At 49.7% G+C, this 18,676-nt stretch overlaps 2 protein-coding genes across 2 annotated transcripts; both read right to left on the bottom strand.

Moving 5' to 3' along the window:
* Positions 1-1,145: 1,145 nt before the first annotated feature.
* LOC102099243 (gametocyte-specific factor 1) lies at positions 1,146-11,154 on the bottom strand. The gene is made up of 7 exons (XM_005532625.3): positions 10,883-11,154; positions 8,774-8,871; positions 6,384-6,510; positions 5,243-5,329; positions 4,504-4,564; positions 3,690-3,770; positions 1,146-2,856 (listed from the first exon to the last, which is right to left on the bottom strand). Exons 1-7 carry the CDS (start codon positions 10,905-10,907, stop codon positions 2,805-2,807), a joined length of 531 nt encoding a protein of 176 aa, XP_005532682.2. The 5' UTR covers positions 10,908-11,154; the 3' UTR covers positions 1,146-2,804.
* A 4,047-nt stretch (positions 11,155-15,201) lies between these two features.
* On the bottom strand, positions 15,202-16,269 carry LOC102111001 (feather keratin 1-like). The gene is made up of 2 exons (XM_014261148.2): positions 16,252-16,269; positions 15,202-15,882 (listed from the first exon to the last, which is right to left on the bottom strand). Exon 2 carries the CDS (start codon positions 15,859-15,861, stop codon positions 15,556-15,558), a length of 306 nt encoding a protein of 101 aa, XP_014116623.2. The 5' UTR covers positions 15,862-15,882; positions 16,252-16,269; the 3' UTR covers positions 15,202-15,555.
* Between the last annotated feature and the right edge of the window lie 2,407 nt (positions 16,270-18,676).

Here is an 18,676-nt window from a genome sequence, read left to right as displayed (position 1 = left end):
GAGCCCCTTCCAGTGCCTAAAGGCTTATAAAGAAAGTGGCAGAGGGACTTCTTACATGGGCAGTATTAAGCCAAGGTGAACAGTTTTTAACTAAAAGAGGGGAGATTTAGATTAGATGTTAGGGAAAGAATTCTTTCCTGTGAGGGTGTTGAGGCCCTGGCACAGGTTGTCCAGAGTACCTGGGGCTGCCCCTGGATCCCTGGAAGTGCCCAAGGCCAGGCTGGTCAGGGCTTGGAGCCACCTGGGATAGTGGGAGATGTCCCTGCCCATGGCAGGGGGTGGCACTGGATGGGTTGTAAGGTCCCTTCTAACCAGTCTGTGATTTTGACTTGGCTCTGGCACTGCACAATCCACCCAGCACAAGAGACTGAGGATTCAAAACATGGCACAGCAAAGTCCTTACTCTGTCACCAGAATAGAGGGGCCATGTGACACACCTGAAAAAATATTCTATGTCCTGTCACCAATACAAAACAAGCAGAGGGAGCCAAGAGCCCAGTGATAGCCACTACTGGGATTGGAAACATTCCCAGTGCTGGGGGAGGCTCACCCAGCATTCCCAAAGCACTGCAGGAGCAGCAGAGCCAAGGCCTCCCTGCCATTCATAGGAGGTGGCAGGTGCAGGACGTGCTCAAGGACATTGCCCAGGATATGGGATTTCAGGTCTGTGGGCTGTGAGATCTCAGATGTCAGTCACAGGTGGGCTGCACCCACCCTACAAGACAGAGCCCCTCCTCATGGACACTACACCCCAGTTCTTGTGACCCTGAGGGTGTTTGAAGTCACAACCATGACCTTCCAAGCCTGGTCTTTCCAGAAAGGCCAGGCTACTGGATTCACCCCAGGCTGGGGGAACAATGTTCAGTGTTAATAACACGGAGGAGTTCTCCTCCTGCACAGCACAGACATGTGTGAGCCCCAATGAGGAGCAGCTTTCACCCACTGCCAATTAAAGGAGCTCAGGCTAATTATGGCATGTACCTGTAAAATTGTAGTGCTCTGGCCCACAAATCCTACAAATGAGCTACTACTGAAACAATCCAGCTGGTGTTTGTCACCACTTTCATTCCAAGTGACAAAAAATAAATGAAGGTGGAAAGGAGAGCTTCCCATGTCAGCACTTACTGACTCCAAAGAAAAGCAGCTGCAGGGCATTTCAAACATTTTTATTCTAAATTGCCAACAAGAACCTTGACATAAATTAACAGAATTTTAAAAGAATCTTAATTTTGCACATTCCAGTTAACTTATATTATTTTCTAGTGGTAGTATTCAGATGGTGGAAATACAGTCTTTAGAAGAAAAGATGAAGGCATTAATCTCTTTCTAGACAAACACCATGTCTGGCTTCTTAATTCTTTATGGTTGTATATTTAGATCCCATTTTGAACTTTGCATGTTTAGAAATATACTGCTTGCTCTGAACATCTTCAGTCCTAAACATGCAATTTTACTGATTTAAACCATTCCTACTTCCCCCCCACCCCCAACACAGAACAGGTACCTGAGAGCTCTCAAACATGTTTTAAGCTTTAGAAAACTTACTCTAATGGAAACTGGAAAAGCACCTCAGTGTCCTCCTGAAACTTCCCCTGTTTGGAGTTGTGTGTGATGCATCGAACTTGCAGAGGATTCTCTGTTAAGGTATGCCTGGGGAAGCCCCTCACACACAGGAGACAAAGGTAAGGCCTAAGGTGACAAAGGCAAGACTGAAGGTGTGAGGTTGCAAAAGAGGTCAGAATGCTCTCAAAGCAGTCTTTGCAAATGAGAACACTGTTTAAAACCCAACCTGAACACCTGCCATACCCTGAGGACAAACTCAGACTCCAACAAGACAAAAACAACAAGTGTATGCACAGAAAAAATACTTCTAAGTTGGCTGCTCTGGATGTTTTTAATCTCAGCCTCCTCACAGACTGGAGAAACAAACTCTCAGCACTTTGTGCTCTCCAGGCTGTAATAGGCCCTCAAACACAACTCCTGGAGTCTCAGTTCCAGGAAGTTTGCTGCAGCTGCCCAGCAAACAGCCAAAACTTCTCCCAAACATCCAGCAGAAGTTCGACATAATCCCTCTAGGCTTCCTGAGAACAGCAAGATGCTTAAGGCACAGGGTAGAAATTCCTGGCAGTTACTGTTGGATGGTTCCTGAATTGCACTGAAACTGTAACAGTTTCTGCTATGCCAGGCCTGAATTCTCCCAAATCTGCCATTCCTGCAGGACATTCCCCCTCCCTGTTCCTGCATCCCTCTGTTTGCAGTTAGTGCTGACCATGAGCAACCAACTCCCAAGGGGCTCCTCCATGTACACACACGTTTTAAAGTTTCAAGGGAAGAGACAAGATTCTGGGGGGTATTTTCAGCCCCACAAACTGTTCTGTTTCCCACTATCACTTCACTAATTAGGAACCTAATCAGATCCTACATCCCCAGCTTAAAATCACTTCCTCAGCCCCTACTCCTTAAAATCCTTCTGAAGGTCTCCTAGTTTCCCAATCTCTGGAGCAATTCTGATGTTTTTGCTGTTCACAGAGAGTTACCGTGACCCATGGCTGGGCATGGAAGGTTTTTGAGTCTGTGTAAATCTAATTTTTCCAGAACAGTAACAAAATTCACCAAGTAAAGGTGAGGGTAATTTTTAAAACAAATGCTTGGGGGAAACATCTGGCAACCAAGGACAGTTCCACATATTCAAACGTTCCAAGAAATGCATTATAAAACAAAAGCCAAGTGTAGAGAGTCCTGCCATCAGGTCCAGATCATGGCTGTCATCTTCAGGACCTCTCCTGTCCAAGTCAGGGAGACACTTACTGCTGGGGCAAAACCAAGTTCCAGGGGGAGGAGCTAATACTCCGAATTCTGGAAAGGACAATTTTTGCATGAGATGGACAAAGATACAAGCACTTCCCCCATTCCCTGAAGGGACAGTGGCTTCTGCAGAGGCAGAACTTGTCCCCTTGGCAACAAGGCTTGTCTACAACTGACATTTCAGTTTGATTTGCCAGGCTCAGCCCAACACTGTGGCAATTGAACAGTCCCTGGCTTGCAGGAGCTGTGTCTGCAGTGCCCTGAGGGCACCAGGTTCAGTTGCTCCCAGTGGGAATCAGGACAATCATTCCTCAAACCATCTTCAAGCTGTTGCATTGTTGCTAAAGGCAAATAAGTCTTTTATTTCAGCATTAGACACTTCCCCATGGGGAGCTGCTCCTCTCCCTCCCCAGATGACTTTGACAGCTTTTTCCCCCAGTGGTGCTTGTTTAAGGAGCCCCTGTTTCACCTCCAGCTCTGACTTAGCTGGGCCCGACAGTGAGCACAGCACAAAGCAAAGAAACAATTTGCTTTGTCAGGGGCAAATTTGTCAGGATTTGTCAGGATGTGGGTGAAAGGGGATAACGGGAATGCTGTGGAAGGGCCTGTTTAGAGAGACAGAGTCAACGTGGCCAGGAAGCAGCTCTGCCTAACCTGGGCCACAGGAATGGAGCAATGAAAGAACAGAGAGGATGCTTCAAAGGAAGGACACAGAGAATGATCTGAACAGCAGATTCCCTCAGAAGCTGCTCTCAAGAAGCAGCTGTTCAATATAACCCCTCCTGTCCATGCAGTGGGAGCCACGAAGTGCTGCTACAGCCAGAGATTTCAGGAGCTGTCCCCAGCTCTGGACTGGGTGCCAAAGCCCCACGCTCAGTACTCACAGCCCTGCAGACACAGTGTACGGGAGGGTCTCAGGGGGCCGCATCCGTGAGGGCAAGGAGTTGTTCTGGTCACTGATGGTGCTGGAATTAAGTGACTTTGGTTACTTCTGGCAAATGCACTGGTTCACATTTATTCATTTTACTGCAGCAAGGCCCTGGGGGATGGTGCTGTGGTGCTGAGATGTGCTCTGAACACTCACAGGTCTTTAAAAGAGTCTGACAGGTGGAACCAGGCAGTGCTGCTGTCAGCCCCTACAAAAGAGCTCACACAGAACTCAGCCTGCCAGGGGCAGGATTATTGCTGAACTGTAAATGAACCTGTTAAATAAAGCTTAAAACACCTTGGGCAGCTCTGGTGGTGCCACCACATCCCATAGCGAGCCAGGGCAGCCCCTTCCTGTTCATAGCTGGGCACTGAGCTCTGAGCTCACCCTGCCCCAAACTCTGACCACACTTTGGAAAGGGCACAAGGGGAGGATTCTGCTGACACAGGGCCACTCCAGCACATTTGCCAGGCCCCAGGAGCTCACAAGGGATCTCCCAAGAACTCAAGGTGTGACCACCTTTCTCCCTGCACATTGCCCAGACATCCATCAGTCCCTTGTTCAGGGAGCAGTATCTGCTCCTGAGGGTTTTCTTCTCTGGTCCAGCCCATATGAGGAAGCAGGTCACACTGAACTAGCACCATCTCTCCTCCCATGGTTGTACAGCAGCAAAAGCAGCTCCTGTCTGGCCATTGAAGTGAGGCTGGGAGATGGCTGCAATATTTGTTTAAACAAACACTGGTGTAAAGAATCAAACTTGCATTCCCTACCTGTTTATGGTAGAGTTGATCACACCCCACACAAAAGTAGACTCAGATCCCTCCAGCAACTCTGTGAAAGCAAGCAGATGTGGCTCAGAACTAAGAAACCCCAGAAACCACCATCAGATCAGTGGCTTAAGTGGCTTCCCACTGCCAGAGGGCAGGGATAGATGGAATACTGGGAAGGAATTGTTCCCTGTGAGGGTGAGGAGGCCCTGGCACACGTGCCCAGAGAAGCTGTGGCTGCCCCTGGATCCCTGGCAGTGTCCAAAGCCAGGCTGGAAGGGGCTGGGAACAGCCTGGGACAGTGAAAGGTGTCCCTGCTCATGGAATGAGATGAACTTTAAGATACCATCCAAGCCAAACCATTCAGGGATTCTGTGATTCTATGATCAGGAATATCTCTGTCATATTTTTACATGTTCAAGAGGGAGGAAAAGCTGAGCTATGAGGAATGTGTCTGCTTCACTGAGGAACACGTTTCCAGTGCTATCACTGCACATAAGGCAAAAAAGTTCTTATGGGAGGAAGGGATGCTTGGAAATCTCTACCCATGCTTGTTCTGGCAGACATTTTGGATTGTTCTCTATACCAAGCCAAGCCTGCTGGGTGGAGAGATCCATGTTCATATGAATGAGCATAAGCAACAAGGCAACCCAGATTGAACAGCTCTCCTGGCCTCACACTGTCCCCAGAGGAGCTGGAGGGCATAGCCAGAAAGAAGGCAGCAGATGGGGAAGTTCCTCACCTGTTTCCCAGTCTTCATCACATGGAGGTGCCTGCCATGTGCTCCCATTATTCAGCTGCTCCTGTGGGGGCTCACACGACCGGCTCACTTCAGGGAGAGAGAAATGCAGTGACCAGCAGTCCTTAAATCCATTAAACACTTTGGCCCAAGCTGTAAAACATCTCTGGGCTTTAGAGGAAGTCCCACCCAATGCAAACTGGTTGTGGACAGCTGAAATCCAGCAACTTCAAATTTGCCTTTTTCAATGAAAAAGAGAAGACTCTGCTCCCTGGAACTTTGAGTAGGACTGCTGGAGTGAAGAGGAAACCTGCTGACATGGATGCAGGCATCACTGCCTGTGCACCTCTACGGAAGATAAAAACCGGTGTGCCATGTGGTGTGCAAGAGTTAAAGGGAGATCAGCTCTGCAACAGGAGCAGCCCATCCTTGTGGCCATTAATGCATCCCACTCCTCGTTCCAGAGACGCTTTCTGCATAGTTTTGGGTAAAACCTTTCTATTCAACAAGCCTGGTAATAAAACATATCCAAGGCCTACCCAGAGCACCTGCCATATTCTCAAGAAACTGCCCAATGAAATCAAGTTTCCCCAAAGCTGCTGTCACACAAAACTATGGACAACCATTTGCCTCCCACTTTTGGGCTATTCCACGAGGAGACCTCAGTCCCCAGGTGTGGACTGCCCCCATCCAAAGAGGCAGGGACTGGATTTAAGACAGGAAGTGTTGAAGTACGAGGTGTGGCTTTAAAGCCCCTGAAGAGTTGCGCCACCCCCAAATCCATGGTGGAGTGTCAGGCCGAGGTGTTCTGCCTTTCCTGTGTTGCAAATCGTTGTATTCTGCATTAACCCCTTCTATTGTATCCCCATTGGTTTGTGCCCCTGGGGCTTCTCACTGGATGTAACATAAAACCCACCACCCTGCCTGTGTTCAGAGTTCTCTGTCTCTGGTTTATGCTAGGTGAAAATCCTGTGCTAGTGACACTACAATACATGGATTCTTGAGCTTAACCAAACAGAGACCCATCTTGTTGCCTTCCCATGTCGGTCACCAGTAGCTGTAACCTCCCTGGACAAAACCCTGCTGCTGCAACGGAATGCAACACCCAGGGTGCAGACACCTGGGAGCACAGGGGTTCTCTTACCCACATCTTGCTCCATGAAGGCTTTGTCGTTGCACTTCATGATGTGGTCGCTGAGGTTGGCCTGAGGAACCAGGTGACGAGCATTGAAGGGGCATGTGGCCAATTTCTTTGCAATTTCAGGGTTGCTCTGGAAAACAGAAAACCAAAATTATGTGCCACATCTCTCAAATTCACTTACCTCCTCTTGATACGTAGGAAAAAGACTGGGATATTTGTGGTGTTGCTTTAAAAAATACAATAATAACGAAGAAATTTCAATGTATCGATCAGACATTCACTAAATACAGAAGGGGAAATGAATATGACTTTTCTTCCAAACATAATTCACAGACACTGAGCCATCCTGAGTGAAGTGGAACAGACCCTCAGCAAACTCCCTACAGCTCCCTGCAGTGCTGGTGATACGACTGCATGGCTTATAGCACAAATGAAAACCATTTTAAAACCAGCAGGGGAGAGACATTGGGCAAATCTAAACCTTTCAGATGTATTTTAGTTAAGTGGGCACACAGGCAGAGAAAGTCCGTAAACCTTTTAGAAGAGCCAGGGAGTTGGCACCATTCCACCTGGATTTCCATTATGGCAGGCACCAGTTCTAGTGGCAGAGCTCAGCTGTCACTACAGTAAATTATCTCCTGCAAGTGACAGAGCATTACTAGAAAACCCCAGCTCTGCCACTGGACCAGTGCTGGCCTGGCTCTGCTGGTCAGCGATCAGACTCACACCCAAGGCAGAAGTGCTGCTCCAGGCAGTTCCTCCTCCATCACTGCTGATTCCTGGCTTCAGCACACCCAAGGCCTGTGGCACTCCCTGCCTGGTACAGCAATGCCATGTCCATATGTGTCCATCACTGCCATTACCTGGCAGAAGCGAGTGGCTTCCCACTGCCAGAGGGCAGGGTTAGATGGGATATTGGGAATTGTTCCCTGTGAGGTTGGGGAGGCCCTGGCACAGGGAGCCCAGAACTGCTGTGGCTGCCCCTGGATCCCTGGAAGTGTCCAAGGCCAGACTGGACAGGGCTTGGAGCAGCCTGGGACAGTGGAAGGTGTCCCTGCCCATGGCAGGGGTGGCACTGGATGGGCTTAAAGGTCCCTTCCAACCCAACCCATCCTGGGATTCCATGACTGTAACACAGTTCCAGCCAAGGACATCCAACTTGCTCTGCTTGCAGTTTGGGCAAGGGCTGTGTTCTGCCCAGAGCAACGGGAGATGAGCTGGGTGGAAGTGTTAATTGGATTTTAAGCATTAGGGATGCAAAGGAAACTCGACAAACTTGTCCCAAACAAGGACAATCTCCACCCAAACCCCTGGCACTGCAAATAATACACTGTGGCATTTTCAGACTGACCAGTGACAACCCCCAAGATCTTCTGCTAATTAGCACTTCTGCTAATTACTTAGACACTGGCTTTATCTGTTTGATGATCACTGTCTCACCTCCTTTTCCTAACCAGGAAACTTCCCAAAACTCTCTGGTCATCAGTTAAGCAACACCAGGACAAAGCCAACAAGCTTAAAGGTTGACTTGCTCACACTGTTAACCCAGCTCACATGCACACTCCTACCAAAATGTGCAGAGGCTCAACACAGAACATTTCAGCCCTCTTTGAATGTTTGGTACTTGCCACTTAGCTCTGCCCCGCAGTTTCACTAGCTAATTAATTTAAGGCTCTAGTTCCACCAAAATGAATTTATTGCACTGGCGCCAGGACATGCTGCCTACAACCACAGCTTAAGTGGACGGCACAGCAATGCTCGACCATTTAAAAAACACACTGGCAAACCTAAAAAGGGACAATCATGTTTTCAAAAGTCTCAGAAAAAACCCGAAGTTCAGAAGGTTTAAAGAAACCCAATCATGAGGACAACAGAGGAGAAGAGAGGAAGGAGTGTGTAGTATGAAATTATTTGTAATCAAGTTCTTGATTAAAGATGGAGAAGGGAAAAAACCTCTCCCAAACGTGCTGAGCCCAGGATGTGCAGTTTCTGCCAGATGCCTATGAAACAGCTGTTGGCAAAACCGAACTGCCCAGCCCTGTAGTGAAAGAATGAACTGTAACACCACAGCACCTGTGCTCTGACAGGCCCAGAGGCGTGCATGGAACTCCAACAGTCCTCCCTTCAGCTGAAAGTAGAAAAATTAATATGGCCTCCCTGTGAGCTGCTGGAAGAGATCAGTCTCCTACCTGAACTAACCATGAAGGATCTCTGTCTCCTTCCAACAGAGCCAGACTGTGAATGGGTGAACTCCTGTGTGCCTGGAGCTATTACTAAACAAATCCTGAAGTTACATGAAATAGAAGTTAAACAGGGCTACTTGTCAGTAAATGCAGGAACACAGGGAGTATTTGCATGCACAGAGTCACTCAGTCACTGCCTGTCCAGCTCACCTCCTTACACTTCACCAGGTGATAAGGAAATCGGCGTGCTCTGATCCAATGGTGTTTAACCAACGGGCACTGGATTAACCTCTCTGGATCCAACACATCTGATGGAACAGAAGAACAAGGAAGAGCATCTGGTTAGGAAGATGAGAATCACTCACACAGTGCACTGGGGAAAACCCCACACCACCACATCAGGGCTGTGGTCTGAGGGAGTTAAACCAGTTGCTCTTAGTTTCAAACTATTCATTAAGGCTGGCACCTGCTTTGCATAACCAAATTAATTAAACTTGAAGTTCTCATAACTGGGACATTAGTTAAAACAGAGGAGGGTCAGCACCACTGAGCATAATAACTCTTTAGGTTACCTTATTAGGGAGGCAACCACCCTTACGCCAAGGGAAAGCCAGCAGCACTTTCCAGCTCTCCTGGAGGAGGATCAGTGGGATCATGTCACACCCACCAACACCTTCAGCAGCTGAACCAAATCTTGTTTTCCATCAACAGCTTGTTTTGCTGGAGGCAGAACGTGAGGGAACTGAGTTACATTCTGGAGGTAGCAGTGTGCCTGAGATGGGACATGAGACTCTGAATGAAGCTTTTAATCATGCAATTATTTAGGAGCTGAGACATTACTAAAGCAGCAAAAACACTGAACAAACATACTGAACATGAAGCAGTGTGAAACCATGCATACATAATTGTCTATAAAATATATTAAAATATTAATAAATATACATATTCTCAGTGAGGAAGAGAGGCAGCCAGGAGGAGACACAGGGCCCCACTACTTCCTGTGGGTCTGTCTGTGGGGTACACATCAGGGAGCCTGGGCTGCTCCCATCCTTTCTGCTCTGCCACTCTTGTTGCCCGGGCTTTCAGCACATTTAGGATTTGATCATTCAGGAGCTAACCCAGCTTTAGGCACCGACTGCTGCAGCCTCTGCCCTCTTCTTTCACACACATGGCTCCATCAGGCCCCGGGCTGGCAGTTGTTACAACGCTGTTCCAGAAGTCCCAACGAGCCTAATTCATGCCGAGAGCCACTTGGAAAGAGAAGGGACAGACAGGATCCTCATTTCCACCTGGGCTGTGCAGTGCTGCTGCTGCTGAACACCTCTTAGCTCAACAGCCCACTCGGGGCATTAGGGCAGCTGAAAACCCATCTGGCTTTGCACTGGACCAGCTGCCCCTGGAGGAGCAATCACAAGTGGTTTTGTCACCGAAAACGTAAAAATAAAACACCCTAACACTGTAATTTCAGTATTAGAAAGCAGCATTACTCTTGGCACTGGCTGCGTGGGGTTGCTGCTCCAAACAACCTCTCCTCCCTTCTGAGGAGGGTTTATTCTCCTTGAATGCATTCCAACTATGGGGTCTAGCAAAGATATACCCATTATCAGGCAAAGAGTCCTTATTCTCACCGCTAAGATACCCACTTGTGCACATTTATCACTGATATATGTAAATACAAGATTACGCACTGCCTGTTTAAGGAATTCACAAGACTAAACACTATTTGTTAGAGATTTTTCCAATAGCTTCTCTCTTTGAACTGTCTCCACACAAGACCAAGTGCGTTGCTAGTGAAGGGAAAAGGGACAGAGACCAGCAGTAGGGGAAGAGCAGAGCCCTCAGCACCGCACGTCCAGCACCAACACCAGCAGCACAGGAGCGAGCTGTAATTTATACACGGTTGAAACCACCAAAGGCACCACAACAATGCCACATGCAGGGAGATCCAAGTACCTGTCCCTGTCCACACTGCATGGAAACGGATCCCAAAACCGCCTGTAGCGGCTGAGTCGGGATACACGGGTAGAAGCCACGCTCGAAACAAACAAAGTAAATTTATTCAGTCAAATCCTGCAGGCCGAACATCATCCGCACCAACTGCACCTGGTGTGGCGACCCGGGCTGGAAGCACCGAGAGAGGGCCCGCGGGGGCCCGCCCGGCTCGGGCACTGGGCACGGGGACAGGCCCGGCCCGAGGGGAGCGACAAACCCGGCCCGAGAGGAGACAGACCCCAGTGGGTACCGCAAGGGTAGTCCCGACCCTCCTCACAGCCGCCGAGCGCTTTCCCCGTCCCTTCCCAACCAAGCCTCAAGCCTCACCCAATTCCTCCTCCTCAAGCTCCATGGCGGGGCCGGACGGGATCCGCTCTGGGGCCGGGTCCGCTGTGGAGCAGGATGTGGGGCCGGGTCCGCTGTGGAGCAGGATGTGGGGCCGGGTCCGCTGTGCAGCAGGGTGTGGGGCCGGGACCGAGGCCGGTGTGGGGCTGGCTGTGGGGTCGGCTGTGGATCCGAGTCCGCCGTTGCTCCGGGGCCGGCTGCGGGAGGTGGCTGCGGGGTCCGAGTCCGCTCCGCCTCGGGGCCGGTGTGGGGCCGGCCCGGCCCCGTCCTTCCCGCCCAGCCGTGGTTGCCGCGGCAACGCCGCGCGCGCGGCGCCATCGGGGGCGGGGACCCTGCCCGGGACCCTGAAACCGCTCTGAGGGGCTGGGGAATGTTCAGCCGGAATAAACCCATTTAGACAGAATGTGCTCGCCTTAGACTTGTTCTGATGTTTTTGGCTGGGACTGCTGCAGCCTTAGGCGCTGGTTATGAACTGACCCCGGACAGTGAATCAGAATTGTCGAGCTTGGAAGAGACCTTTGATATCATCGAGGTCAGCCAGTCCCAAGTGGCCTCCCACTGTGAGCCCTAAACCTCATCACCCACACCAGATCCTGAGCACCCCAGGTTTGTTGGTTCCAGCACCTCCCTGGGCAGCCCCTTCCAAGGCCTGAGCACCCTGATCTAACCTGAATCTCCTGTCTCAGCCCAAGGCCATTCCCCCGGTCTGCTCTCTGCAGTCACAGCACCAGAGACCGGCCCCACCTCACTCCAACCTTTCGGGGAGATGTAGACAGTGACCAAGTGCCCCCTGAGCTTCCTCTCCTTGCTATACAAACCCTTCTTCCTCAGCCCTTCCTCATAAGACAATTTATTTTGGCTGGAATGGAGGTGATTCCCTCAATAATTTCACAGTAGCTGGCACAGTGATGTGCTTTGACTTTAGTTTGGAAAGAACACTGATAATGTTGCCCACAAAAATTGCATTCTTTACTTGGTGTGTAACAAGCCAACAGTTACACACTTGAGGGAAATATTGATTATTTATGTCAGAGTTGCACAAGCCTGGATACTTGGTGGAATCCCACAAATCAAACACGCCAAATATTAAAACTTTTTACTGTTTATGCATTTTAGCAAACAAAGGAATTAGTGTTCATTGGCTGCATGTAACATAGCTCTTTTATTAATTAGTATTCTATCTTCTATTGGTTAATGATTCTCTCATTTCTCATGCTAATTAGTCCACATGCTCAGTCTTTATTTTCTTCTCAGGTCAGGGGGTTTCTTGGGTCAGTGGTCTGTGTGTTGGTGGCCGCGATTTGCCCCTGCCAGAATTATCTTTTACCCAATTGGAGCTGATTTCAGCACAATTGCTCAGTTGGCTTTGTTAGTTTCTTCCTTGTCCTGGGACTTCTGACAGATGTCCTTGAAGGCTGTAAATTCTACATTCCTTATGCCCACTATCAGTGGTTTGTCCTTCACAAGATTATTTAAACTCTTCCTAGCTCTGAGATCATTGAAACATGTCCAGCTCTAAACCTTACCAAGGCAATTCTAAGAACAAGTTGTCTTTCTAACTGGATGTGACTTACAGTTTACTGGCTGCTATTTCACAGATTAAATCTCTCTTCTTGTCAATTAGTCTTGAAACTATACAAAGATCACACATCAAAGAACATTACAGTGAAATCGGAAAGTACTTTGGACTTGATTAGCATAAGAGATCTGGTAGCCAGGATGCCTTGGCAGGAACAGAGCTTTGAAGACTGCAAGAAGATTGAATAGAGCCTGGAGACAGGGAGAAGATTGAATCAATGTTGAAATACACATGTATGTCTGTATGTTTGTATGATGTTTAACTCAACCATTGTAGTAAAAAATTATTAGCTTTTCTAGAACGGTATATAAACTTATGTAGCCCACAGTAAAATTGGATTCTGATCACCGAATTGGTTGTCCCTGTCTCTCTTCATCACTAATAGAACATTATTTCTTAAGAGAATTTTACATACTTCACATTTTGCAACAATAACACACTGATGGTTTGGGCGCTCAGTCCTGGGTGTTTATCCTGTGTCTGGGGCTGTTTTAGTCCCCTGGTGCACCAGAAGCAAGAGCAGAAACTGCAGTCTCAGCAGAGGCTGCAACTCTGTAAGCTCAGAATGTCTCCCTGACTTGGAGAAAGAACTCAGCAAGGTGTTAGAAGACCCCAGACCAAAACTTGGGCCAAGAGGTGTGTGCAAGCACATGTTGGGGCAGGTGCCCAAGTCACAGGGATATCATTGCCTGGGGATTTCTTTGCACCAGCTTGAGCTCACCTGCTGTGCACTGCTCTATTAAGTTATTTGCTTTTATAAATCTGATGCCTGAGACTCTGCTTTGGGAAACCAAGGCTTGTGCCCATCATTCTGCCTCTGCTCCATAGAATCACAGTATCGTCAAGGTTGGAAAATCCCTCTGAGATCATCAGGTCCAACTATTCCCCCCAGCAGTGCCAAAGCCATCTGTGTCCCAAGTACCACATCTACATGTTCTTTGAACACTTCCAGGGATAATGGCTCCAGCACTGCCCTGGGCAGCATGTTCCCAATGTCTTACCACCCTTTCAGTGAATAATTTTTCCTGAATAGCCGACCTAAACCACTCAGGGCACAACTTCAGGTTATTTGCACTCACTTTGTACCTTGTTCCCTTGGAGCAGAGCCTGAGCCCCACCTGGCTCCACCCTCCTGTCAGGGAGTCATGGAGAGTGAGAAGGTCCCCCCGAGCCTCCTTTTCTCCAGGCTGAGTCCCTCCAGCTTCTTCTCATCAGACTTGTGCTCCAGTTGTTTCTTCTCCTCCCTGGACAATCCACACTCACAGCCCCCCTCTCCTCAGGGCAAGCACCCTCTTTTGGAACTGACTTCAAAGGAGAAGTCTCATACACATGTCAGCAAAAGGCACTGACATTCAATCCCCTAACTTCCTTTAGGGGCAGAAGGTACACTAGGTTTCCCACTGTTCTAGTTAGGAGTTACAGGATGAGGTTTTTCTGGCAGTAGCCAGAAATTTGCCTAATATATTTCCAGCAGGTGACTGAAGGCTTACCAGTTCCCTCTGGTAGCAGCAAGAGCAAAATCATCTTAAGGTATAAGAGATATTGTGTTTATAGAATAATAAATGTACATCAGAACAGTGTAGGCTTCTCTTGAGTGTAAGTACTAACAAAAGACATTTTCAAGCACAGAGAAGCTTGCCTCTTCTAGTCCTGTCTGCAAAAATATGAAAAAGACTGTTTCCAGAAGCCTAAGATGGACTAAATCTGCCAAAGGATTGTGTCTCCCTGCACACATGATCTGCAGTGGTGTTTTACTCATGTTATAAATGCAATAGCAAAATAAGGTTAATATAAAAAGCAATTTATTATAAAACAATTTCAATCATAAGCAACGAGAGAAAAAACTACAATAAATAAATCAGCGCAGCGCCGGGTGGACAGGGGTCTGCACCCAGAGGTACAGATTTTCCCAAATCCACGAAGGAGGGATTGCAGTCCGGGTTTTTTATAAGGATTTTCGTATCCTGAGGCAAAACCTGGAGTGGGCACAGTCCAACAAAGAGTCTAGATGTGCGGTTGAATAGATTTCCCAGTCCTTTCACATGCGAATGGCTCTGAGTGTCTTCTGATTGCATCTTTTGGTTGGACTCCAGGGGTGGAGTGTCCAGGTTGGGTGCGGAGCCGATGGATATCTCAGCCGGCTACTCTCATTGTCTGGCTTGATTGCCTGTGTCCTGCTCTTTATCTCGGGCTGATAGGCGTCACCGTGGATCGTTACCGCCTGACTCGGGAAGGAATCTTTAGACCATACTACATTTTATATCTTTACATTATTATAAATATAACATATATTTCTTTATTCTCCTTCACGAATTTTTATCCGATGACACATTTATCACACTCACTTGCAAAGGTTAAGAAGGGCTAAGTACACTGTTCCATCCTTCCTACTGGGAATAATGAAAGCTCTCCATACGCCCCATGTACTGCTAACCTTCCCAGAGAAACAACCTTCCTCCTGACTCTGAGTGCCTGGAGTGACCACAGAGGCAGAGACACTGCATGGAGAGTTAACAATCATTGTGTGAACAACCAAAGCACGAACATCCCTGAAATACCCTCCTAGAACCACCCCTGGTCAACACTGCTCTGCTTGGACATCTTGGAATCATCCCTGTAGGGGAAAGAATGGCACACAGGCTGGGCTGGGATGCAAAAAAAATTTAATGCAACAGAAGAGATAAACAGCTCAATCCAAAAGAGGAATCCAGTGTAGGAAGCACCAGGGCCAGATGAGAATTTGTGTCCCATGGCTGTGGCAGAGATCCCAGCAGGTGTCCATCGGCCTGATCCAGAGAGGGAGAAGGGCCAGCAGGTCCTCCCCAGGATGGCTGTGTGGTGCTCACAGCCCAGGGGAGCACAGGGGAGCAGGGACACAGGAGGGGAAGGAGAGAGAGGCAGAGGGCAGAGGCAGGGATGGGCTGTGCTTCCCAAGAGCCCAGGCTGGCCCCATCCTTCTGCAGGGGCTGCTGGGCTTGCTCAGCCCCTCAGGAAGCAACAAGCCGGTGCTGGGTCCCCAGGGCGGTTCCATCCTGGGAGTCCCTGGCTTCCTTCCCCAGGGCCGTCACCAGCAGCTTCAGCAGGGGAAGCACCTCGTGCCACAGAGGCCACTGCCCAAGCCCGAGAGGCCAAAGCCCCCAGAGCTGATGGGCACTCCCTGAGAGCTGAGGATGCTGCCAACAGCAGCTGAGGTGGAGGATCCCACGGCGGTGTTCTGTGGGAAGGAGCTGAGGATGGGGCCAGGCAGGGTCACCACCACGGGCGAGGGTTCGATGATGACGGTGGAGTCCTGGCACTGCCTGACACAGGGCTCGTTGCAGCTGCTGCCCAGCGGGGTGGGGCCGCAGGGCTGGCAGGGCTGGCACGGGGTGTAGCAGGACATGTCTTGGGGCTGTAGATGCACCTGTGGGGCAGAGAGGACAGGAGCAAGCAGAGTTCAGAAAGGGCTATGTCACAGCAGTGTGTTGGGCCACCGTGATGGAGAAAAGCAGAGAAGGAGAAGATAGCTGGAGGCTGCTTAGAGAGGCCCAGCAGCCTCACTGTTTGCTCAAGCCCCCAAGAATCTCCTGAAGAGTGACCGAGCCCAGGGACTTCCACCCCTCGGCCAGAAGTCAGGAGACATCTCAGACAAAACCCAGCCTCTCTCCATGCACGGCTTCTGCCCCTTCTCTCCCCCATAACAAGCTGTTATCAAGAACCCAGATGGGATTAAAAGCAGAGAAGGTGATCAAAAAGGCCAAAGGAGGAAGAAAAGAAAGGGCTTGAGACTCACCTTGATCCCAAGGAGATGGAGGTGAGAGGAGTGAATGAGAGAGCCAGGAGAAGGGCCCCCTTTTATACTGCTCCTGCACTGCCCCAGGCCCACAGGCACTGCACAAGGGCAGTAATTTTCTAACACATTCACCTCCAAAGCAAAATCTCCTCCCTAACGCCACACGTTGTGGTTTGATTCCCATCGACGCTGCTGTTTCATTTCCTCATTTCTGACGTGCTTGGTCTGTGTTGCAGCTCCTTTCACGTGTGCCGTGCGAGGCCTGAGGACACCCGGGATGGGAGCGTGTCCGTGCAGCACAGGATGTGCCCCCATGCCGCAGGGTCCCGTGCAGGCAGGGGATGTTGGCTCGGGGCAGTGCCTTGCCATTGTTGGCAGCTGCCTCTGCAGGGACAGCCCCAGCTCTGCCCTGCCCCGCACAGAGCAGCAGAGCACACAAAGGCTCCTCTCCTCGCAGCACATCCTGCCTGCTGCTCTCTCCTCCCTCTCACCTCACTCCAATGTCCACTGGACACTGCTTCTCCAGGGAAATGCTTTCCTCTCCCTTCCCCTTGATGCCCTTTGCTGATGCAGATAGTTTGCCAGGTCTTCTGAGTATTCCAGGGTTGGGGTTGGAAAGCCAAAGCCCACCTGGAGCTGAATCAGGAGAGTTTGTGGTGGGAAACAAAAAGATCTTCCACACAGGGCAAAGCAAAAGGGAGGCTTGAGCCAAGGCTGACTGGAGCAGCTTCACTGGGGCAGGGGTACAGGAAAGGGGAAGGTTCTCCAAGGCTTCTGGGCCTTGGTCTTCACTGGCAACCTTTCCTGTCACAGGATGAGGTTCCTGATATTCCTCAGAAAGTTGGGAATAGGGGAACCTGGAGTAGGTGTCCTCCCCAGAGCAGAGGAGGAGGATCAGCTGTAGGAACATTTAAACAGACTGGATCAATATAAGTGTGGGACCTGGTGATGGGCACATGAGTTTTGGTGTCAAAGAAAGCATCTCTGAGCTCCCTTGGGCAGGTGCCAGCAGTCAGGAAATGTAGCTGTGGGCAGAGAGAAAGTGATGGTCAAGGAGGATACGAGTAGCAATGTACAGACCCTGGACTTCAAACACACCAACTCTTCCACTTTTTCGGGCATCTGGCAGGTCAGATGTGCCTGCACAGGCTCCTGTGAAGAGCAAAAGAGATCAGAAGAGCTGGCAGCTTCTTGGGGGCATCTTGTGGTTCCAAGAAACATGAAAAGTCAAGACAAAAGACAGGAAAAGAGGAGGAGATGCTGATGGAGGGACAGAATGGACACAAGGAGTCATCTTCCTGGTCAAAGACACGTGGCTGGGGAGGAGAGCTCTCCTGGATTGTCAGGAGCTGAAAGAAGGGGTTTCAGAAAACACCACCCCACTGCTTTGGACACATCCTGGGGTCCAAAGCTCTCTGGCTTCTGCAGGGCATTGGGATTTAAGTCCTTTCCAATGCTCCAAATGCCTCCTCAGTCTAAAGAGCAGCCCAGCACCACTGGAGTGGGAAGGAAACCTTCTCCATTTCCCCAACATGTGAGAGCACTGGGGAAGCTGCAGTGCCACACGCCTGGGGAGGCTCAGGGAGTGAATGCACTCAGAAAAGCCCTGGGTACAAAACCTGCTCTCAAAATACACCAAGGACTGATGCACTTCCCTGCCCCGCAGACATGGAGGCAGCTGGGACGCGTCCCAGGAGGGCAAGGTAATGTCTTCAGTAGGCAAATTTCCAGGGAGAGACTCTCCTTACCAGTGGCAAGTCACGCTCCAATTTTGGGTTGGCCTTGTGTCAGCCTTTTGGTGTGAGGCCAAGCCAGGGGTGTGTGGTGTCTGCAGGCCAGTCTAAGGCAGGGCTGAATTCCCCTCCAGCAAGGGCAGCTCCATCCTGGCCCTGGGAAAAAGGGATGCTTGGCAGCTCCCTCACGTGTCACATTTGTGTTCTCAGCACTGACAGCATGTATTGGAAAACTGGCCTGTGCTTGTGTGTCATCCAGGTCAGGCTCCACATTGTGCAGCCAAAGGGCATCGTGGGTGCAGAGAGAGGGAGGAACAAGGAATGATCCAGACACCCAACACCTCCCCCAGATATTGAGGAGGAACCCAATGGCACAGGGCTCTGTTTGACACTTGATTCCTGCCAATGATCAGAGAATTATTGAATCACACAATCACAAGGACTGGCAAAGACCTCCAAGATCATTGAGGCCAACCATTACTCACGTGTTCCTGCAAGAAAAGTCATTTGGCTTCTCATCCCCTAACATGAAAGGGATCTTCATGACCTAGTGGGCATGTCAGAAACAAGGAAATTAAATGACAGTGTTGATGGAAACCAAAAGAGAGCCTGAGGCATTAGGAGGATGTTTTGCTCTGGAGAGGAGTCTGTAGGAAAATTGTTGCCCTGTGCAGTTACTGTGGGCCTGGGGC

Source organism: Pseudopodoces humilis, chromosome 29, assembly GCF_049639895.1.
Source record: "Pseudopodoces humilis isolate 2021_Gansu_Grassland_sample_001 chromosome 29, ASM4963989v1, whole genome shotgun sequence".
In the NCBI taxonomy this organism is placed as follows: domain Eukaryota; kingdom Metazoa; phylum Chordata; class Aves; order Passeriformes; family Paridae; genus Pseudopodoces; species Pseudopodoces humilis.
This window is presented reverse-complemented; position numbering and strand designations above follow the sequence as displayed.

Excerpts from the sequence above, each read along its gene's own strand:
- LOC102099243 (XM_005532625.3), bottom strand. The coding sequence starts at position 10,907 with ATGGAGCTTGAGGAGGAGGAATTGG. Across the intron at positions 8,872-10,882 it reads GCTTGAGGAGGAGGAATTGG|ATGTGTTGGATCCAGAGAGG; the intron begins GTGAGGCTTGAG and ends CTGTTCCATCAG. Across the intron at positions 6,511-8,773 it reads ACCTGGTGAAGTGTAAGGAG|AGCAACCCTGAAATTGCAAA; the intron begins GTGAGCTGGACA and ends TCTGTTTTCCAG.
- LOC102111001 (XM_014261148.2), bottom strand. The coding sequence starts at position 15,861 with ATGTCCTGCTACACCCCGTGCCAGCCCTGCCAGCCCTGCGGCCCCACC.